Here is a 24303-nt window from a genome sequence, read left to right on the forward strand (position 1 = left end):
TGCTGTCCAACTAAAAAACGAAAACATTTATTACAAACAATTTCAACTATATGCTAAGACAGGTCAGTTACAAATTCTATCTACATCTCCAAACTGAACCTTTCATAAAAGTTATCTATAATATAAATGTATGTAATTTTACCTAATTGCAATCAAACAGATCTCACCTCACATAGGGAACATGCGAAAATCGATTAAAGGATTTTTACATTCAAATATTTGAAAAAAATATATGTACACTGAAAGACTATATAGCATTAAGTCCGAATTTGATATGTGACATTTGGTCGAATTTCGAACTAAATACACAATTCGCTGAACGGTTTTTGAAATACATTAGAAAGAAATAATATCAATGCCTCCAGCTGATGGTCGAGTAATTCTTAATTTTTTTAAATATTTACATTTGTCATCTATGGAAGAGACAACGTGCCACGTGAATGCATCACCAATTAGGTCAAGGACAATCCAATCATAACTCGGGAGCAATGTCACGTGACACATATAGTCGTAAAGTAAGAATATGTGGATTAGTGTTGAAAGCATATTGAAGCATATCTCTAAGGGACACACAACTCAAAAACAGTTTAATGTATCATGCAAAATATACATAAAAATAAAAGGATAAGCAAATCTTTTTAAAATATGATAAAGACTTGTATTTCAATATAACGCCACCATAAATGGATCGTGATGTTTCCATGAAAAATAAATAAGTGCGGTTTCGTTTTATCAAAGATGTCGATTTTACAGAAATCATAGAAGTTTATTAAAAAATACAGCCATGTAAATGATAAAGTCTAATTTTTGATGATATTTATTATAAATAGATCTCATTATAAAAATGTCTATGCCTAAACATTTTAAATGAAGTCAAGAGTGTAAGATTTGCTCATCTGGTGAAGTTCATCGAACGGTCATCACCGCAGCATCAAGATGATGCTTAGAATAACAATAGACCAAGATACAGCGACTCTGCTGGCGGCACCGCAAACTTCACGCACCTCGTCGTAAGGAGGTGGGACTCGCACCCTCCTACTAAACACTGGATCAGTGTCCTTGTCAAAATGAGGGATCTTCACCACCTCGATATGGTCATCGCTGTAAGGAGTTGTGTCGAAGTACGCATAATACGGCTTCCTTCTAAGAACATCGACATGGGTGGTATACCAAAGATCTCCAGGCATCGCCTCCATCTGAAATACATTCTCTTGTTCTGTTGGACGAAGATGGTATTCCCCTATATCGCCATATTTAAGATACAAGGATTCGTTGAGCCAGACCTTGATATCACCGAAGGCTAGGTTCCGATAGAACGCCTGGTAGTCTTCGAGAGGACGTTTCGATTCGGACGCTGGTTTGAGTTCACGGTTCACGTATGGTTTGTTCTTCACGACAATGGTAAACATGGCATCGAGGGTCTGGCAGAAGTCTTTGAGATGGAAGGAGGGCTGGCCGCGGATCAGCATGTCCAAAGCATAGGTGTTCATCAGTGTTTTAGCAGCAAAGGTTTTGGGGCCGTTGTCGCCTGTGAAGGCGGTGAAGACGCCCACGTCGCGGTCGGGGATGAAGCTGGTGAGACTCTCATACCCAGGAAGGGTGCCATCCTGGGACAGTACAGAGTAGCCTGCAAACACCAATGGGATGCATGTCATTAAAAGGTAAATGCATGCTACAATGAAGTGTTGTATCTTTGGGACAGATGTTGATGATACATGAGCGGAAAACCGAAATGTTCTGGGTAAATATTGGCCTTCATGGACCCATGTTTGTCGTAAGAGGCGACTAACGGGTTCGGGTGATCTGGCTCGCTGACTTGGTTGACACGTGTCATCGTATCCCAGTTGTGTAGAATCGATAAATAAATCAATAAATAATCGAGTCTGGACCTCGATTCCAGGGATCGACATCATAAGCAAATGGGATACGATGACAAACCTAAATAGTGGAAACGCTGAAAACGTGAAGCCCATTTCTGCTGTCCAGTCCTGCCGTGTTGCCAGAAAGATGAAAGTAGCCGACTCACCCCGATAGTGTCCTTTAATCCAGCCCAACGTGTTGGCCTCTCTTGTGTAAGACACCTGGACGTCTGGTTGACTGAAGCCCTCCACCCTGGCGTTCCCAGCATCAGAGCGTGTCGTCTGCCCCTGGAACAGCTCAGTCAGGGCTTCTCTGGAAAGGAGCTGGCCGCCATCTTGTGTCCCTCCCTTGTTCAAATTAAACTGAAGCCATTTGGCCATGTCGTCTGCTGTTGAGCAAATGGACGACCCTGCAGCGACGATTTCTTGGCCTCTGAAATAACAGTTTAAAACTTAATTTCTTTACCACTGAATACGCTTAATGGCTTCCCTATTTACCCTAAAGGACAACTTTACACGAAAAGGAACCATTTTGTCGTGCACTTTTTCAGCATCAAATCCAGAACAGTACAGATATCACAACTACGTTCTTTGTTCCCTTATATCGAGTTCTGTTTCCACAATGGCTTATGTCCTCTGTAATATGACGTCATTGGTGCCAAAACCTATTAACGAATGACGTCAAAAGACCTTATAAAACTCATTTCAGGTAGCAAAGTTTCAAAGAAACACTACACACCTGAATCGTCCACACGTGATCTCATGTAGATGTCAAAGGCAGTTAATCTCACGACTTTGGTGAGAGTACATTCTGCTGACCGCTGTACGTTCCGCGCCAAGTATCAGACACGATAATGTCATTTAATTACTCACATTTCAGTTACATTTAAGTCACTGTTACAAATAATGAACAAACTTCATGAATAACAACTTTCCAGATTCTTGCACCGTTGTCAAGCATGAATGGCAAGCGTTGTCCTGCTTGACAACGGTACAATATATATAAAATACATCGCACTCACAGATTTAAAGAAACTGTTATCCATAAAAGTTGTTCAATATCGTACATCCTAACTTCTAAAAGGCCAGTAAAAGTTGTTCAATATCGTACATCCTAACTTCTAAAAGGCCAGTGAAAGAATTTAATTCAATGTTAGGCGATAGTGCCACAAAAGTGAATTATGTGCTTGTGTGAATATGATATGTTCAAGGACAACAGTTCGGTTGTCGCCACTATGGTCAATGTTGAAATAAGTAATTCAGTGAGAAATAATCCCTCCCTTTCCCATACGATCGATCAAGTAATATGTATAATAATTATCATGATCTAACAATTGTTCAGAATAATGGCGATATTAGGAAGGTGTTGCAATTTAATTATCTTTTAAACCCATATAAACCAGTCGTAAACCATCAATCGATAAATGTTACTGAGAATGTAACAATTTTCCACCAATGTACGTTGACGTATTTTGTTATCAAACAAATGAAGAGGATTCTATCGCATCATCATCTGTAATGTAACAATAAATCTTGAAATATATTTATCATTTGTTAATATGCAAGAAACGTGTCTTAAAAGGTATCTTTTTTTTCAATACAAATTTGCATTTGCAAAGATACCGAGGAAGTAGAAATCGTGTTTGCTGCTTTTTCATAAAGTGAGTGAGTGAGTTTATTTTTACACCATCCTCAGCGATATTTCTATATTGCGGTGGTCTGTAAACAATCGAGTCTAGACAATCATGTCTGGATCTACTTGATTCTAAGGCGGATCTTCATGAGTCGCTTTTTAAGTACTCGATTATCTTGGTTATCATGATCAGACTATAAGCGACAATTCAAATAACGCTTGTTTGTAACTAATATCACCTTGACCTAATATAGGGACGCATTTTGTGTTGAGTACATCCTTTTTAGAATTTCTGTAGACTGACGTCAATTCGATCTTTACAAATGCTATCTATCCAGGGACTCTTTCCTCCTTCCTGTTTCCGAGCTTTTCACAATTTGCAAATTTCAATAGCAGGAATAGGGAAAAAAGTTTATCAACCTTCTGTACATCATCGATCATAACTACGTTTTAAAGGCACGCCGTTTGTTCGGAAGACATGACAGTTCGGAATAGCCCAAATGAGGATGTACGGGCGAGTCAACGAGAGGGAAAAAAAAGTTCATTTGATGATGTGAAATAGCCTTTGGTAAAAGTGAGTGAGTTAATATTTAACGTCACATCGGCAATATTGCAGCCATATCGTGACGAGAACATATTTGACATAGAAAAGGAATATATGTACATTGTGAAAACCTGTCGACGAAGGACAGTAAAACCACCAGAATATCACAGTTAGATTTAAAAACTAGCATGGGAGGTTAAAGCTAATAGCACTATTTGGACAGAACAATATAAAACCTGGCTATAGATCGCCAACAACTGAAAGTAGATCACCATACTAGGGACCATGGGGACTTACAGTACTCTTGCTACCTATATACATGGACCCTAGTTGGATTTACATTATCCCCTCAGCTGCTAGCGATTGTACGAAATGTTGACCAAACTTAAAACAACAAGAATACTACGTTTAAAAAGCCTGGTAAGTTTAATTTGATTTGAAAGTTTTGGGACTTACCTACACTGTCAGGGGCACAATAACTGTACAGTACTTTAACCCCTCTTGAAGATACCTCCACTAACAATATGAGTTACTAATTCAAACTTCCAATAGTAAAATATTTATCTATTTACAAATCAGTTAGAAAATCTAATTCTTTTAAAAATGTAATAATTTAATGAGAACTAATATTGTTAAAAGGATCCTTCACAGTTCCCTTTAGTGAAAGGATTGGTAGACAGGTCTTACTTGCCTTTTATGTGCATACATGCACGTTTTCTCACTGAATTGTACTTGTAGCGGCCACAAAATTTCCGAGTCCCGTGCTGGGATTCGAACGACGGACCCTCTGATCCGAAGTCGGACGCCTTGTCCACATGACCAAAGAGGTTAACCCCGTCAACAAGCTGACAAGGTAAGGATGTCATCTGTGGGATGACTCCACGCCCTGCTACATACTCCCCCGTCAACAGAAGGCACGTCCCGGGCCGCATAGTTGGGTACTGAGGCTTATTTTGTTCAAATTTGATATGAACGTGCTCAGCCCCACGTTGGGCGCCAATGTAGCGACCACAAAATTTCCGAGTCCCGTGATGGGATTCGAACGACGGACCTTCTGATCAGAAGTCGGACGCCTTGTCCACATGACCAAAGAGGTTAACCCCCATCAGCAAGCTGACAAGGTAAGGATGTCATCTGTGGGATGACTCCACGCCCTGCTACATACTTATTACAGCCGGAATTAGGCAGCATATGGTGATGTCTGCTCGGTAATAAATTCGATTAAAATTGAGAATTCATTCTTGTTAAATCACCGGTATTTGTTTGCGGTATTTGATCGAGTCAGCAATGATCGTTCCAAAACAAATCGGGAATCGCTGGGAATGTTTCAGAAAACAAAATATATTTTGCTTTAGGACTACGCAAGATATTAGTTACATCAATTGGCACCAGTTACGTCATTTTCAAAGGGGTAACACTGGAGGTTTCGCTCGGCAAACAATGTCAAAACATTTCAGTTCACATCCGGACTGTCGAATATTTTTTCGAATACACACGCGGACTGTCAAAAAGCAGTTAAGCAGAAAGACTGCGCTAGTCCGGTCTACGCTACTTGACGAAGAAGAAGACTAGGGTACTATTGACGTTGAAATGAGAAAAGAGTTTGTGTAACTAGATTTGTCACATTTCTTTCTCAGTGATACAGATACAGGCGGAAGTACACAATAGTTGTTATGGAAACGAGAAACGTTCACTTGATTTGTATCACAACTGTTACTTTTCCTTCTCACGGATAGTGAGTGAGTGAGTGAGGTCTTACGTCGCTTTTAGCAATGTTTCAGCTATATCAATGCGGGGGACACCAGAAATGGGCTTCACACACTGTACCCATGTGGGGAATCGAACCAGGGTCTTTGGCGTGACGAGCGAACACTTTAACCACTAGGCTACCCCACAGCCCCCCTCATCACGGATAAGGTAGGCAAGAAACATGGACGATATCAATATGGCAAATGCGCAGGTTTAGGTTACCTTCACAGAGAACGTCTAGGGTTACAGATATTTGCATCATGGAGGATATGAGTACAAGAACGACAAGGAAAAGAATGACGTCACATACTGGCGCTGTGTGGAGAAAACGTGCAAGGCTACACTTCAGACTAGAGATGACGTCATATCCAGTTCCGGAAACCATCTTCACAGCTATGGCTCACAAGTCTTCCTGCTTCACGTAGACCAGTTCGAGTCTACGCTCATTCACCAACATTTTCCAAGTATTTCTATTAAGTAATTCAAAACTCCCATTTTGTTTCACATAACAAAACCGCGAGTCTATCGTGTGCACACACCCTTTCATTTGGACGGAAAGAATAGACTAACATATGTCAATTAATTAAGGACCATCTGCACGAAGTAAGCTTAGCGCTGTGCCGATTGTAACACTAAGTTCGCTTTGGACATGTGGGTCGAGTTGAAGCTATTCTTACAACTACACGTACTGGTAAAACTCTCAATACTCATCTTGGATCATTTGACAATGGAAGACGTTCCAGTTAAGTTCCAAAGATTCTTAATGTCGATATTATACTGAATAGAAGACGTTCCAATAAAGTTCCAAAGATTCTTAATGTCGAGATTAGTCTCTGCATTATAAACGTCCTCGTATGTTTACATCAATTAAGAAATATAAATTAGTCAGCCTAAATGCTAAATTAAATATATAACAGTATAGAAAGTTTCATAAGATGAAAGAGGACCCTCTCGGGATTATTTTATTATCTACCAACTTCCAGGCATTGAATTTTCCTTGACATCAAAACACGTGTCAGTCGCGAAGCTCAAGCAAGACCATTTAATAATCTATTATATAGTATCTGGCTCAAGGCAGCATTTCGGAAGATGGCCGACGTGGTGCATTTGAAAAGTAACACCCTGACCCATCCCCGTGAAGATCTGAGTTCGAATTGGTCTTCCACAAGCGACGTTCCTTGAAAGAGGCGACTCTCAGCATAGAGTGGTCAAGCTCGCTGACTTGATTAATTCATGTCAACGTATCCCAGTCGTGTAGATATATACTCATAATGTCCTTCTCCAGATTATTTACTTGTAGCTGCAACATTGATGAATGCGGCGTAAAACAACAAACAAATCCCATGCATGCACTACAAAAAAACCCACGCGTTTCAGCAATGTGTTTTAGCTGTTCGTGACAAAAGCATGAAATGGTTTTCCATTGTTATCATGCCAGTTGTCACAACACATGGCATCTGTTACGCGCCTTTGTGTTGTTAATCAGATGGTCGTGCAGAAAACACAACAGTCATACACGTGTTTACTTGTAATTAAGTATCGGCTACGGGACTGATGTTCCTGAACACTGGGCAGATATGTGGGTCATTATGTTTCTTAAAGGTTACAATACTATTCAGATCTAATTCCCATTATTTCTACACTGGCACGACCCGCTCGGAAAGTCACGGTTTGGTTTCGTTGTTGTATTACGGCGCATTCAGCAATAGGCCAACTGTATGGCGGCGGTCTGACAATAATAGAGCCTGGGCCTAGTGATCAACAGCATGAGCATTGATTTACGTAACTGCGACCACCCGATCCCTTTAGTCAGGATACCTCTTACAGCAGTTGCTGAAGATCAATTCCAACTCGGTTCTTCACGGTGTGGAAACTCAGGTACCTGATGGAGCTACGATCGTGAATAAGTCTAGGGTCTCTAGGGTCCTGAAGTTATTCCTTTCTTTACCCTATGGCAACGTATGAATACAACAGGTCGTAACGTATCCCTGTATTCGCAATCCTTGGGAATGTGCGTGGTCTTCTCGGGAAGTTATCGTAATCTTACAGGTACCCCGTGGAGTATGTCATTCTTAACCTGCTCAGTGAATAATCGGGTAGTGTTATGGTCAATGTTCAGTTAAGTCAACGTCCAGATGTTATCGGACTGTTGTACTGACTGGGAATTTTTGTTGTTGTTTTTTTTTGTTGTTTAGGTCTTTCGGGGACCGGTTCCTCAAAGTAATCTTAGCGCTACGGTGACCGTAAGCCCGTTAGAGTATTAGAGGTAGAATTACCTCAGCTAAGATCGCTTTGTGAAACGGGTCCCTTTGAATTCCGAACAGATCTCGATAGCATGACAAACGCCTTCCTTGGGAACCTTGGTTTTGAATAGTAGTGTACATCAACCGCAAGGTCACAGCCTGCCATGTCCACTTACTTCATAGCTTCCATTGGGATAGGCATTGGGACCCCGTTGTAGCTCATGACGGGCTGGGCCAGGTTCTCCTCCTGTTGGACATCCTTGTTGATGAAGAACGTGTCTGTCATGCCGAGGGGGGCCAGGAGGTGGTCTTGCACCAGCTTGTACCACGTGTCCTGCCCTAGGCTGCGGGCCACTTCCTCGGCCACGGCAAACAGCAGGTTGTTGTAGACATACTTCCCCCGGAAACTGACCACCTTGGGTGCGAACCTCAGTTTGCTGAAAAGAAAAGAATATAGATAATGGGAATAGCCAACAATTTAAAATTTTTAAAAATGGGTGATTCTTTTTTCCTGTTTTGTTGTTGCTGTTTGGGTTTTATTGTTTAACACCGAACGACAATGTTCCATCTATATGACGGTTATCTGTATATAAGTCTGGACCAGACAATCCAGTGAACAATGACAGGAGCATCGGCCTATGCAACTGGGATACAACGACGCGTGTTAATCATGTCCCGTTAGTAGCCGCTTTGGACAAACCCGGGGTTTCACGGGCAACATGGATAGTGTGAATGAATGAATTAAAAAAGAAACGCACAGGCGGAATTAGGCTTACTTTAAAACAAAAATAATGTTACTGTGTTCACTTCAGTGAGCATAGTTCATATAACTTGACTGACACTTGGCGTTTGGGTAGTCAAATGTTCACTGGATATTATGTAAGTTTCAATGACTAAAGAAACATTTTGATTTTCTGAGACACGATACCTTTTTGAGTGCGTGAGTGAGTTTAGCTTTACGCCTTCAACAACCCATGGTTGCCATAAAAGGTGACTGTGCTTGTCGTAAGAGGCGACTAACGGGATCGGGTGGTCAGGCTCGCTGACTTCGTTGACACATGTCGTCGGTTCCCAATTGCGCAGATCGATGCTCATGTTGTTGATCACTGGACTGTCTGGTCCAGACTCGATTATTTACAAACCGCCGCCATATAGCTGGAATATTGCTGAGTGCGGCATACAACTAAACTCACTCACTCATTTCTTTACAGTGAACATGTTGAATAGTTTGAAGATGTCATGGCAACCTGTTTATGAGAATCCGTTGCACAACAGACTTGTGTACAAGATCAACAAACAGCGAGTTGAAACAGATTACATCGCCTGTGGAGATGCCAGCACACTTTCTTGAAGCATCACCTACAAGTTGCAGCATGTGGCGCGGCTGGCATATACAACGACTCAGCGTTAATCCACAGATTATATCAATATAATACATCAGTACAACATTTCGACACAACACAACAAGGTGTTACGAAGCTGACTGCTTTGTGGAACGAGAGAGTGCAATTATACAACTCATCACTACAGGGTAATAGTACAATGTGCGAAGAAGCTGATTGGTGTTTGACCGATCAAACAGTAAACATCATGATAATGTCTTCGGTAATAAGGTGGTCAAACTGTGTCAAGCTCTGTCAAGCTGTTAACGTGCCTATCAACTCCTTCATATGTGGCCAACGTGATTTACCGGAGAATTATACATAGAACACTTTGACGAAGACGAAGACATAGGTGAGATTAAACTTCTTTAGTTGCTTGCACAAAACATGACAAACAAGTATACAGAATGAGGTGACCGGACTTCCTGCTCAACCTCAGGGCCTTTTCTGCGAGTAGCATAATCCTACTCGCGATCGTCCCTACACAGACAGTCGGAATACCGAACTCCACACTTGTTGCAATGGACAGGCAAAGATTGAACAATGGACAGATAGAGAAACAAAAACACTTCTTTCTACAGTTAATGTGATGAAAGACACAGCCAATGGGGATGACCAATAAAGGTCATAAATGCCATATACAGTAATTAATGGAAGTGACAACGAGAAACAAGGTAGTTGACAAGACACTGTACGCTGTGGTAGTGATAAAAATTAAGAACGCAGATTAAATGATAACAAAAAAGCCTCATATAATTTGGTTACATAGTTCTGGCCGCGGGATTTTAAAAATAGTTGGACTATGGCTGTCCTGATTTAGACACTATAGCATGTCCATCGTGAAGCCATATACGTTGATTGATCTCCTTCGCTATCGATCTATGTCAAGTCTGATCACCCGATCCTGTTTGTCGCCTCCCACGACAAACGTGGCTTGCTGAGGATTTCTTACCGGGATTTTCAGGGGTTCGTTCATTACAAAATTCTTGTATCTTTCTCTCGAAGTAACTTAAATTTCTCTTCTTGAATATTTATTTATTAAACACATTTTATTATTATTTTACGAAACGAAATGCACAGCTGATGACTAAATACGTTGGAGCCTACAAATAAACAATTAGATATACAAAATCAAAACAGATAAACAGTCGGGCAGGGGAGATAAGTCGGCATACTCACGAGATAAGACGGCTCCGGTCCATGGCGTTGGCGAGGACAACGGCGTCCATGTTGCTGAGACCGGTCCTCATGGAGACGATGTCTCTCAGGCTGAGGAAGTCGTTGCGGTAGCGGTCGCCGAAGTTGATCCCTGCACCGAGGATCTCCTGCACAGGTGTGTCCCATGTGAAGCTGTAAATGATGACGCCATTCTGGTCATTAAAATGGCCATTGTTGTTGTTGTTGACATGCTGGTTTAAGTCACTACTTCTAAATGGGTACACACATGCTGCCCCTCCTCTGTTCAAAGCCAACACCCTACCCTACTATCCCCCTAATAGTAGCAGTACAATGTGGAATTAGTAGTAGTAGCAGTGGTAGATGTCGCAGTTGTATAGGTAGTTGTAGAAGTAATAGCAGCAGCAGTAGTGGTGGTGGTGGTAGTAGTAGTAGTAGTAGTAGTAGTAGTAGTAGTAGTAGTAGTAGTAGTAGTAGTAGTAGTAGCATCAGCAGCATCAGCAGCATCAGCAGCATCAGTAGTAGTAGTGAGTGAGTTTAGTTTTACGCCGCACGCAGCAATATTCCAGCTGTATGGCGGCGGTTTGTAGATAATCGAGTCTGGACCAGACAATCCAGTGATCAACAGCATGAGCATCGATCTTCGCAATCGGGAACCGATGACATGTGTCAACCAAATCAGCGATCCTGACCACCCGATTCCGTTAGTCGCCTCTTACGACAAGGATAGTCACCTTTTATGGCAAGCATGGGTTGAGCCTATTCTACCACGGGACCTTCACGGGTCTAGTAGTAGTAGTAGTAGTAGTTGTTGTTGTTGTTGTTGTAGTAGTAGTAGTAGTAGTAGTAGTAGTAGTAGTAGTAGTAGTAGTAGTAGTAGTAGTAGTAGTAGTAGTAGTAGTAGTAGTAGTAGTAGAAGTCGGCGTTGTAGTTTTAGTTGTAATGGTGGCGGAGGTATCGACTTTCGTTTTACGCCGCTTTTAGCAATACTATTAATACAGTAATATTACCCCAGTGGACACCAGAAATGGGCTTCACACATTGTATCCATGTAGGGAACCGAACCCGGATCTTCGGGGAGACGAGCGAACGTTTCAACCACTAGACTGCGCCTCTGCGCCCAGTAGTAATAGTAGCAACAGCAGTAGTTACAAATACAAACGTTACAAACGACGTCACGAGTACCGAGTACATTATGTTAACAGCGCCATTTGGTAGTGTCATTATTTCACGTGAGACTTGGTACTTTTATATTTCATTTTTACTAGCAAGACTACTTACAGTAAATTTGTTATAAACTTTGACTACGAATAAAAAGACGTGCTGTTTGTATGATCAACTCACCACAAGTAGGAAAATGTAATTTAGCACCAATATGGGTGTTGACCTTCTCCGCCAAAACACGAAGCTGTTCGCCCAATCACAGACAGGTGGGACGCATCACATTGTGAATACTCTCCCAACACAAAAAACACCATCTTAGTGCAGTAGAGCTAAATCCAAGGGGGGTAACTCAGGGAGGATGCACAAACTAAACACTATTACCCCCAGATTTCAACCATTTATGAATCCTCACGCCTCACCAAAGGTAGTTCCTTGCTATAACTTTTGGCCTTTGTTTTCGGAAGTCTTTTAGGAATTCGTTCGTTCCCCACAGCTTCCGCGATACGTCACGTGACGCTTATTGTTTTAAGAGCAGGTCAGCGTGCAGGGTTTGGTTGTCGCAGTTGAGTCACGAAGGGCGTGCAGGGGCAAAGGCTGATTCACGATATTGTTTCAAACAATAAATTGCGCCCCTTTTTGAAAGCTATGTTCATAATACCACAAGAACAAATCACAAAGAAAATATGGAGCAATAACAATCACATGGGCGAAAAGAATTTCTGGACATTTTAAGCTTTCGAATACCTGTAAGTTAGACTAAGGCTTTGTCACTGAATATATAAAATTTTGATAGTAACAAATCACCCATTTAATTGAAAAGGAGCCTCAGAGAGACTAGAGATTCAAACTGAATCCGAGATAATCTAGACTTGCTTCATTTAAGGCTTTAGCACCACAGAGAAGGCTTTGCATTGGGCAAAATAATGTGGCTCAGGGACTTTGAGACAGACTAACCTGTAAGTATGCATGGACAATACAGGTGTTGCTGTTTAGGGACTTTAAAGTAGTAACAACTTTGCATGAATCTGACATTTAAAGTATTATCTGTCCATCTAATATAAGAAGATCACAAAAATCCAACATGGTACTAACTGATTGTTAGTAATGGATAGGTATGAAACCTAACAGAGTATGGTCTTACGCCACTTTTAGCAATATTCCAGCAATACCACTAAGGGGACGCCCGAAACTGGCTTCACATTTTGCACCTAAATGGGAATCGAACCCGGGAGGTTAACGAATGAGCGAACGCTTTAACCACTTGGCTACCCCATCGCCCAGGTAAGAAACAACAAAAATCAGACTGCTGTATTTGAAATGTACGGGGCGACGGGTGACACAAGAATCAAGGAGCTTCACTTTTCTGTTCACAGTTGTCTCCCTTATACAGACCCTATACCTGCGGTAAGTTGGAATCCCGTCTCCTCCTGTCTATACGTGGTTTTGTCAGCATGTCCATGCTCGTGGCTTTTAACAAAATGGTATGCGAGTAAAACGTGAAACATATCGGGCTTTCGCCCCTTATCAAGGATACATGATGTGATGCAGCTAAAATACTAGTGTTCTGATGATTAAAAAAATCGAGAATAGATCAAAGAAGAATTCATATTGAAGGTCAATTTTAAAAATACACATTTTCGATAAGTCAGAATTTTGTTGGTTTAGTAGAACACACTTGAATGAAGTAAACTTACCATTAAAAATATCTGACATATATTCACCGACAAACATTAGTTATAATTAAGTATCAGTTATAAAAAAGACAAAATGAATACAAAATGAAATAAAATAAAGAAAACACCCCTTAACTTGATGAAAATGGACGTATTCTGATTATAATCGATAATCATTCACCACTGGTCATCCGATGATCGATAGTTGATTTGGTTTCCGATTTCCATATTATCAAATATTACTTGAAGCGCCGTTAAAACCGATATACTCTCTCATTGATGAAATACAATCCTGATCCCTTTAACAGAGAACTACTCGGATTATTCAGATCCTTGATATTTGCTTACAGCGACTGTTATTAAACTCAGTCTCCTTTAAGCACACACGTAGTGCTCCATTCCTCCAGAACTCTGCTCACCTTCCAGCACCGAGATTTGCTTTTAATTACGTTAACTGCGGCACTACGTTTCTGGGTGCTGAAAAACGTGCGCATCTCACGATCCATAGTTAAGATTAGCTCGAAATAATCCCTGTCCAGATAAAATAACAATCATACTATCAATCGACTTTTTTAAAATTTGATAATGGGCACACGATGTGCCTACACTTTAGCGAGCTAAAATTTAAGCTGCGTCTCTACAATCACGCATCTTAGTTAGATTTTCTGATCGACATACAGTGAAACCTGCTTAGCTCGGACACTGTTATTCTGGACGATTATTGGTGGGAGCGGTTACATGCACGCAGTCGCATTAATCGTACCAGTGATTAATCCGAAAACTTGTCAATCCGGACAACATCAATGGTTAATAACTACTGGATTATTAGGAATTCGCTGTATGATAAGATCTAGCCTTTCAAAGATCTAGCCTTACAAAGATCTAGCCTTACAAAGATCTAGCCTTACCGTATGTGTTGGGGGCATTCATACGTAATGTGTTTGTCGAGGATGTAAATCAAGCTTGTATGAAGGAATTTAACAGTAAGGAGTTAGTATATTAATCTATTAAATGATTCTTACATTTATCTATCCATCCACCCATTATCCACCCACCATTCATTCATTCATTCATTCATTTCTTTATTTAAAGCCTAAGCCCTAAGCCATGTGCCTGAAACTCGTGCCATATCAGTCATCCACACCTTTGAAACGATACTGATTAATCTGTATTAATTGTTTGGTGAATGAAACCATCAGTGTAGTACATCCGGAATTGAACGAATAGTGACGAACATTCCTTCGGAATACAGATATCGGTGGTCGAATACCTCTGAATACGACTGTGGGGCACGATACACATGAACTAGTGCTCACAATATCGATCACTGATTTGTAAGGATCGTTGTTTTAGTTTCATCAGTCTGTCATGTGTTATGTCCAGACTCGATCAATTATAGACCGTAGTTTAACCTAATGACAACAAGCGTTCTCTCGTCACGCTGAAAATCTGGGTTCCCCCGTGACATTACTAGACTATTTCTAAAAGCGGCGTAAAACCATACACACTCACTATAGATCAGGGGAAATATGTGGTTGGAACATTTCAGATTGCGGCATAAAACATTCATTCGATCACTGCTTATGTTTAATATCAGATTTAGTGAATCACAGATTTGACAATGTAAAGTGCTACTCCCTTCGTTTCGGTGATGGGATCAAACTCAGGTCTGTAATGAATGAACGCACAACCTGTTCTGGGAAACAACGGGGAATACAAGATCGACGTTAGTTCTACAACACATGGGGCACGATGTGCGGTATTTGTACATATCCGTACCTGGAAGGTGTAGATGGTAATCTCACTGGGATAGTGTTTCACACAGCTGCAAGCGGACACAGGGATTTGGCAACACACTGAACACTTGACGGAGATTATAGGTTTTTAGAAAGATAGGTGAGTGAGTCTGTGTGTGGGTGAGTGAGTAGGTGAGTGAATGAGTGGTGGGAGGTGAGTGAGTGAGTGGGAGGGTGGGTGTTTGAGTGAGTGAGTGAGTGAGTGAGTAGAGTAGGTGAGCGAGTGAGTACGTGAGTGAGTGAGTGAGTGGAAGTTGTGTGAGTGAGTAGATGATTGGGAGACTAAGTTGTTGGGTAAATGAGTGTATACAATCCTACAAAACGCGTCTGGAATCGATGATGGACCAGACAAATCAGTGATCAACGCCAGATTTCTACAACATATTGTGATGATTCTTTAGAAACGTTTTTCATCTGCAAAATTTCGTTCTCCCTGACCACGGACACTGTGCTCCTTAGTTCGGACAAACCCACAAAGCTGAGTTATTTACATTGTAATGTACAGGACTACCCCTGAAGATCCGGGTTAGAATTGATCTGCAGCAACCCATGTTTGTTTTAAGAGGTGACTAACGGGATCGGGTGGTCAGGTTCACTGACTTGGCTGACATGTCATCGTATCCTAATTGCGTAGATCCACCCTCATATTGTTGACCACTGGATTGTCTGGTCCAGACTCGCTTATTAACAGACCGCCACCATACGGCTGGATTATTGTTGAGTGCGACCAACCAAACAATCAACCAACCAACCAACCAACCAGCATTGTAATGTCTGGAATCTACTTGTAGGTGGAATGTGAACAACGTCTCGTGCTTCAACTGATGAAGCCGAAGTTGCAAACACGATCCTAAAAACCGGAACGCGACCGGTTCTTCAGTTGGAAACATGCAGTGGAATGGCAATATTGTTTATTTCAGAAATTCGGAGATTTCTGTGATGATACACTTGCACGAAGTACGACACTGTTGATCATGGTGGTTAACGCGACCTTGGCACATGCTGCCTTGTGTACGGTGCCAGAGAACTTGCGCTGACACAGCACTGTTGTGTTCAGAGAGTTATTGTTGCATTAGAAGCAGGTATGTGTGAGGAACGCGTTACCTCGTACTGCAATACGCGTACTGGGTATCGGCAGGAGTGCAACCTCATTCAGTCAGTACCCCCTCCCCCACGTCACAACACATCCTCTCCCTCACGCAACAAGCCCACCCCGCCCACAACACACGCGCCAGTCACGAAACAACTCCACCCACAAAACACTTGACAAAACAGTCTCGAAAGATACACAAAAATATACGTACTATTTCTCTCTCTCTCTCTCTCTCTCTCTCTCTCTCTCTCTCTCTCTCTCTCTCACACACACACACACACACACACACAGAGACACACACACACATTGACACACATCATAACAGTCGCCATGCGCTTTTCTTCTGAGTAAGTATAACTTTGTTGGGAACAAGCAACACTATTTGCACAATAAATAAACACACATTGGAAATTCCTTACCACAAGATAATTTCGACTTCATTCATATCGTTTGCATTAGGGAGAGGACTGGGCGAAATGGAAAATAATATGGGTCACCCACGTGAGCCAGACTACTGTTAACCCCTAACTATACAACTTCATTATCCCGCTAGCGTACACCCTCCCCATCCCGGGATGGTCCAGTGGAAGAATGTGACAATACCAGGTCTATAAGAGAATCGTGAAAGGTCGAAGTGCCTTACCCAACACGAAGTTGTTATCACGATAACACACTGACGCATTGTTGGCAAGATGATATACCTCATCCACCGCCATATGGAATACACCTAAATCGTCATGGTTACCAATAAACAAATAATAACATGCCTCCCTAGAAAAGTAGAGAGATGTGATACAATCGTTTATCTGCCGAGAGCACGTTCAAATGTGAGGTTTTTAACATATGTTTTAATGGGGAAAAAGTCGATTACGTACCTTTTCAACAGAGGCGCTATATTTAAGAGACAGATGTAATGTAACTGAACAACAGAGCTGAATATAAGAAATGTATGGACGCCTTTACATGTATCACCAGTCATGATTATTCATTGATATTTTTGATGATGTCAAAAAGCATACTGCAGGCAAGATGACGCAAACACATGAAAATGGGAATTTGCAAAAAACTTATCAAAATGGTACCAGATCACCAAAATACACAACCACGAATTCATCACAATCATATCAATTTCTTGTATTTTTGCTCATTATTAGTCACAGTCAAACTTGTATATCGTAAAGCACAAACGCTGATAAAGGATTATTCTGCCCCGAACACCTTCTGTACATTTTGATGAAAATGCTTATACCGAACTATTGTTAAATCGAATTAAAATGAGAGGTTCGTTATGACCGAGGTTTGCCGCGCTTTCTTTTAAAATTTAAAGTTAGTATGCATAGTTCTTACATAGGCAAACCTGTTTATAACAACTATCTGGGATAGTGTGAGGATGCAGAAAACACGTTACATTCGCATCCAACAATAAAAACGAATATCTATGCATACTATCGCGCTTAAACGTTTTCTTGTTTGCATTGTTTCTCTTTGCTGAAAGAAAACCTATTTTGGCCACATCGTCCATTCAGCAAGATGCTATGGTCATCAAATAGATCGGGCTTCCTGCAGACTCTGATAGAGATCTAAATAGGTTATGTCAATACATACGCGGAGCGATACTAAGGAAAGGTCATAGGTCACTTGCAGCAGGTGCACGACCGCGATGACCTTCTTTCTCTCACCTCCAAGCACGAAAAACATATCTGTGATGAATATCATTTATCAATTAAAGATCAAAGCTATACGAGGGATGCAACATATCGCGTAATCAGTCAAATGAATAAAAGTGAAATGAATTCATTTAACAGCAGCAGAAACACAAGTTGCTCTTGATAAATATTTTTGAAATGAGGTACCAAGTATTCTTTCTTATAGAAATCTCTATTCTGTGATAATAAAATATTTTCATAACCTTCACCTTATAAATGTTTTTCATGGATTTTCATGGATTTCCAATCAATCTCAATGTCAATAAAAGGTCAGTTCAGTCTAGGTTCGTTGTGAAAGGTGGTATACCAAATAAGAAACGATGCTAAGGTGGATTTTTCACTTAAGGAAGTGACAAATTGTAGGTGCTTTAGGTCCACGCTCTTCCCGGTGATTTACCTCACTCACAGAGTTCAACTGAATAAAACATTCGTGACAGTGGCATATAATTGTTCAATAGGTGAATACCCTTCTGTCAAAAGGGTGTTAGCGCAACGACGCGGAGACAGTGGCCAGTTTCACATCCGATCAAATTCACTACTACACTGGAACAGTCTTTATACCCGAGATACCAAGGTTTTGGACTCAACCTAACCTATATACATGTATGTCGATTTATATGACTTCCTAAAACCAGCTCGTGTACAGGTGCTAAAACGTTGAACTTGATTGTATATCGTTTTCACAAAGGTACTGGATGTTTCAGAGGATGGTCGAGAAAAGATGTTTCATGTAAATAAAAAAAATATGAAGAAATTAAGTAAATAGAACCCAAAATATAACTAAAAGAAAAACGAAAAAATGCCGGATTTTAATCTGTCGGTTTACACCTCACTTGTTTTTGGATTTTTAAAATTATTTTATGGAAATTAATAAGCCCCCGTGAAGTATTGATACAGACGATTCTATCGGCAATGACTTCCCCTTTAAGCATAGATTTCTCATGCCATGTGGTTTTACCGTTTATTTGAAAGTTTCGATTTAAAAGTAACAGTTCATCAAATATTTCAACGGGAGACGTTTGTCACTAATTCAGTGACGTAAGACGTACTTATTGTTTACAGGGGTGTGCTTCAATGTCCGGTGCTCATTTTCGGTAAAACTTATGATCGTAGTTAGATGGAAGTGTTTAATCGCTTATATTTAAAGGTTTAAATATTAAACTGAACACGCAATGTTTTCGTTTCACTTTATAGACATTTTGGGCATGATGACTTTGACTTACTTTTCACATCTGTTTTGCTTCATACTGAAATGGATCAAGCAGAATGTCGACTTCGGCTATTGCATTTGTGCGCCATATTGCACTGGTCGTGTTTCGCCAGATGGGTCCCGTTATAGACACATGGATATAGAATGTCGTTCAAAAGTCTGAATAATGTAGATATTTACTTCTAGATCAGCATAAATTCTCAAAACTACAAAGAGTATACCCGCCTACTCTCATCCCATAATCTTAAGATTTGTATTCGAAAGATAGAGTTATTTGTACTATCAACAACCATAGTAACGGACGTTAGAAACTTTAACATTTGGTAGATCTCATGTGTTTATTTTGGGGTTTAAACCCGACCAGCAAATGATGTTATTATCTAAGGGAGGCTACTCCGCAAGGGAAACTGCGATAACGTAGCCTACTGGACCACCCAGTACTGCTGCTAGAATGTCACGTCGACGTCGGTTCTTGGAATGTGGCCACACGCAAAGTACATCAAGGGTGGTAAGGGGTATCCTTGGGCGAATTCTTCCTAAGGCCATATCATTAATTACCCAAACTTAAAGTGATGATATAAAACAACTGAATGAGGACCGTTGTTAGTCGCCATATTTTGAAGTGAACTTCACACGACACGAACATCAAAACAAATTTTAATATACATTACGCGACTCCACGTCGCTGCAATGAGTCGTTGGCAAATGTGTGTTGACCGGGAGGAGTGATTTTGTCTAGCTGTTATGAATTGCATATGCAATATATCAAAAAATAATATCATCAAAATCAAGTATTTCGTCATGTAAGTTGAAGGTATGTACATCTACTCTGTGTGTCGAGAACATCAAAAGCTGTCGCAGGAGGAACAGGTCACTAGCACTGCAGGTGGTTCCACAAGGACACTTATGGTAAAGAGTGAGCTGAGGTGACATGGTGCGTGCACAATTAGTGCATGTATTGTGTGTGCGTGCGTGCGTGCGTGCGTGCGTGTGCGTGACCGCGTGTGCGTGAGTACGTGCTAGCATGTGCACTGGACCGATGTTTTGTCTCCATTTAATTTCGCGTGCCAGGGAGGGTAACAGGTACCGTTTTTAACTTGTTAGTATGACGTGGAAGGATCGAACCATGACCTTCTGCTTATCAGATAAACGCTGTATCCTCCAAACTATAGGTTGACTTGCAATGGAATGGCATGCAGCTGAATACCATAATTTTTATACGTGATTTGAAAATATGAAAATAAATGACAAAACAATATTCCCCTGGTCTATAGTTAGATCATAATTAAGTTTATATTGAGGATAATAGAATAGATGGTGTATTCGAGATAACGGAGTTATTCTATACTTACTTTTGATGTTCATCTAGCAGCTTTGCCAAAAGTGTAGCAGTGAAAGTCTGCGTGATGTCTCCTAGGCAGAACACTGTCTTGGATGAGGCCGACACCTGCCTCTGGTTGTTAGCAGTGCCAAAGCCATTCGTGTATACAATTTGTCCATCTCTGACCAAGGACATGGAAATAGCAGGCACGCGAGCACATCGGGCAACTTCACCCAAAAACCGATTCAAATTCGTCTTTTCGAGAGTTGTCAGTGTCTTGGATTCGAGAAAAGGGAAGAATCCCGCCAGAATAACCACTGGCCACAGTGCAACCATCTTCGCTGTTCACTAGCTGCCAAGAAAATGAGATTCCTGTTAGCGCGGGAAACCACAGGATATCGTCTGCTTACTCTCTGATTCACGTCTGCTGGCCGAACCACGTGGTTGGTATAGATCAAATAGTTGCCGTTGTAAAACAGTGCCACATGCCGGTCGAGTTCCTTTCTCTTTCTCTTATATCCCTTGACTAAAGGTGGGGCCATGTTTAGATGTGGTACCACCACTGCACGAGCTTCAGACACCCGGCTGGGTGTGGCTGATCTTCAAATCGTGCAGGTAGAAATGTGGGTGGGGCAAAGGCTGACGCATCTAAATGGAACATAAAACATCAAATTGCAAAATAACAGCGATATTTTTGGCCATGGAAAATTGCTCTATAGTATGTTCATTGCTATTAATACACTGTTGGTGTGCCCACAATAATTCTCGAATAGCCGCACTCACACTAAAAGTAAAAAATCAAGGTGACATTTCAGACTCAGTGTTACTGCTATTTCATTGCGCATGATTGAATACCTTACCGGGTTCGAATACAAAATTCCCTCTCTTTATGATTTTACTTCGTCACTGGTAACGAGTCCTACATATTAGCCACAATGAGCAGTTGTCTACGTGTTCATCAAATGTGTGTTGCCTTTCTTCCAGATTTAGTGGAATCTGGGTGGAAAGATTAAACTTACATAACGAGGCATCTAGTATGTAACGCTGTTGATAATCCATATGAATGGATTGATACACTGCTATGTGTTTTACAGGTGGATGTAATAAAGCTGAAATATCGTTGGGTAAAACGTTAGTTCTCGTATCTTATGATGATACCCGTGAATTGATCTTCACCAAGCCATGTTTGTCGTAAGAGGCGACCAACGGGATTATGTGGTCAGACTCTCTGGCTTTCTTGACATATGTCATCGGTTCTCAGTAGCGCAAATCGATGCTCACGCTGTTGATCTCTGGATTACCTGGCCCAGTCTCGATTATTTAAGGCGTAAAACTAAGCTCACTCTTAAGATGTACTATCTATACTGCTTCATACAGAGGGTATTAAACGTAGAATGTTATTTATGGCTTACGGTATATATGCCACGACAAATAAAGGTTCTTTGAGAATAATGACTCCGTAATAATATCCTCCGACAGTGTGTTAATGATGCTTATGTTGGTACTCTCTTGGCAGAAACGGTTTTGTGACATAGCAATCATCTGTGTTTCAGTGGATGTAAATGCAAACACGCGAGGACCGTAGTAAGCTGCGGTAACCGGACAAAATCCTAAATGCTCCCGGACATATCGACCTCATCCTTAACGCGTAAATTCATTTTTGAAGTTGAAAAGCTCTACTCAAAATGACGCATGCAGGTGTGCAGCTGCAGTTAGTGCTCGCACTAAACACCTGTGAAGAACTTCATCCTGTTGGCAATGGTTGTACAAGACCATATATATGTAGAAAAGGTTTTGAATGCTCTGGAAAAATTACACATGGATGGTTGTTTCCGCTTATCATTCCGATGAGGTGTCAAACATATACTGACAAAATGCGTTCCTGTAGGATTACATAACGCCTTGGTGTGTCAGAATGGCGTTCTAAAAGTGTACCATCATGAAATGAAACGGTGATCGTCCACATAACGATTTCAAAACTGCACGGAAAATAAAGTTCAGATGTCATAATGTCTGCATTATAGAAGTGCTGATAAATTTTTCTCGAGAGCGGTGACTTCTTCACTTTAATGAGAGTCTGCAAGCCTCTGTCGAAATGCCAAATTTGCTTTAGACATATTTATTTCATGAAAAAAGCAACGACAGAATTTCCTTCTTCGTCTACTTACATAATCATAAACGTACATGAATATGTGTAGAAATAGTGGAAATATGTTCTTTGCGAAATTAAAATGGATATAAAGTGGCCGGCGAAAGAAAGTATATACGGACCTAGATACACAAACATAATACAGTGGCGTTAAGAATATTTTTACTCCACCTGAGCTAAATGTCACACGCGTAAGATCACTCTCATACCAAACACAAATATGGCGTCAGACATGCGCAAGTTTTCTGGTGGCCCTGGAAACCAGAAGATGATCAGGCACTGAGTTACGCACAAATAATGGTCAGTAGCATCTCTTTAGTATCCTGTATGTTCATCCCTTACATAAATACAGGCAAACAATCTCTTTCTAGAAGAATACGTCAAGCGTCGGACGTGGTATGCGACGCCATTCGTCCTGGAGAGCTTGCACAAGTTGTTGTCTATTCTGTGATGGGCTAGGACGTATCTGCACGCGTCTGTCTAGTGCATCCCACACGAGCTCGATCGTGGACATGTCTGGAGGACGTGCTAGCCACTGTAGAACGTTCACGTTGCTTACCAATGAAGAACAACTCAGGCCCAAGTTCAAGGGCAACAACTGTCCTTTGAAGGGTCTTAATTTGTAGATTCTGATACTTGCTGCCCACAGACGTCTAGCAATCGTGTATCGACTGACACGGTGATGACGTTACTGTTACCGTTACCGCCGCCGGTGACGCTACCGTCAGGATGCAGTTTCTCAGGTGCACCGTCCTCAAATGCCGGTCAAATGCCGGTAACTTGCTGTCTCTCACCTCTTGGTCAGTCCTGTGTCTGGTCTGTCTGTCTGTAACGTTGTACCAGTCTACAGACAGCCCGGAGATTCTTTCAACATTGACTATATCTGGAGCATACCTGCGGCTCTCTCGCGTTCAACTGCTGAAAGTTGTGGCATATCTGTGGTGTAACCTGTAACTTTTTTTACCCCACTGCATGTGAAACCCGGAAAGGGGTCCGGTTTACACAAACGACCACTTCCACGTTTTATTCACATCGTCCACGTGAATTTCACTGCATGCATCAAATTGCTACTTCGAGGCAACATGTTTCAGTCTATAATTTTTCTGCAAAATTTTAGAAATGGTAACTCTTGGTATATTTTCATTTGCAGGTCAGTTTATATAAATTATTTGATTGACATCATGAAAACTGTCTGTAAAATGTGTACATACTGTCTTCGTCGACATCTCGTTATAAAGTTAGCTTTGGCTAAACACTTGCACAGATTTTAAAAGCCCAACATTCCCAGAAATTCTTGTTGAATAAGAGATTTTAACTCACTTAGTGAATTATGCAGGATGTCACACATTGCAGATTTCCTTTTCCAAAACGACATCGCATCGAGTTACGTTTCCTAGATAACCAGTCGCTGTTCATACCATCAACCACAAGTCAAGCACCTACTTTGCGTGATGGTATGTCTGTAATTTGCTGGGGGGTAGCCTAGTGGTTAAAGCATTCACTCGTCACGCTGAAGATCTGAGTTTGATTCCCCACATGGATAAACTGTGTGAAGCCCTTTTTAAGTCAAAGTTAAGATATCGGAGTTACTTGAGCGTTAAGATC

General features: G+C 41.1%; 1 protein-coding gene across 1 annotated transcript; it reads right to left on the reverse strand.

The window, feature by feature from the left end:
* Nucleotides 1-5: 5 nt before the first annotated feature.
* LOC137258183 (uncharacterized) lies at nt 6-20906 on the reverse strand. Its single transcript, XM_067795760.1, has 5 exons — nt 20581-20906; nt 10590-10760; nt 8205-8465; nt 2027-2292; nt 6-1627 (listed from the first exon to the last, which is right to left on the reverse strand). The coding sequence occupies exons 1-5, from the start codon at nt 20883-20885 to the stop codon at nt 921-923; spliced, it is 1710 nt and encodes a 569-aa protein (XP_067651861.1). The 5' UTR covers nt 20886-20906; the 3' UTR covers nt 6-920.
* Between the last annotated feature and the right edge of the window lie 3397 nt (nt 20907-24303).

This window comes from Haliotis asinina, chromosome 12 (assembly GCF_037392515.1).
Source record: "Haliotis asinina isolate JCU_RB_2024 chromosome 12, JCU_Hal_asi_v2, whole genome shotgun sequence".
NCBI lineage: Eukaryota > Metazoa > Mollusca > Gastropoda > Lepetellida > Haliotidae > Haliotis > Haliotis asinina.

Bases quoted from the DNA above. Each gene is read 5' to 3' on its own strand.
- LOC137258183 (XM_067795760.1), bottom strand. From the start codon at position 20,885: ATGGTTGCACTGTGGCCAGTGGTTATTCTGGCGGGATTCTTCCCTTTT. The intron at 10,761-20,580 runs GTAAGTATAGAA...CATCATTTACAG, and splicing joins CTGCTAGATGAACATCAAAA to CTTCACATGGGACACACCTG. The intron at 1,628-2,026 runs GTGAGTCGGCTA...TGGTGTTTGCAG, and splicing joins GATTAAAGGACACTATCGGG to GCTACTCTGTACTGTCCCAG.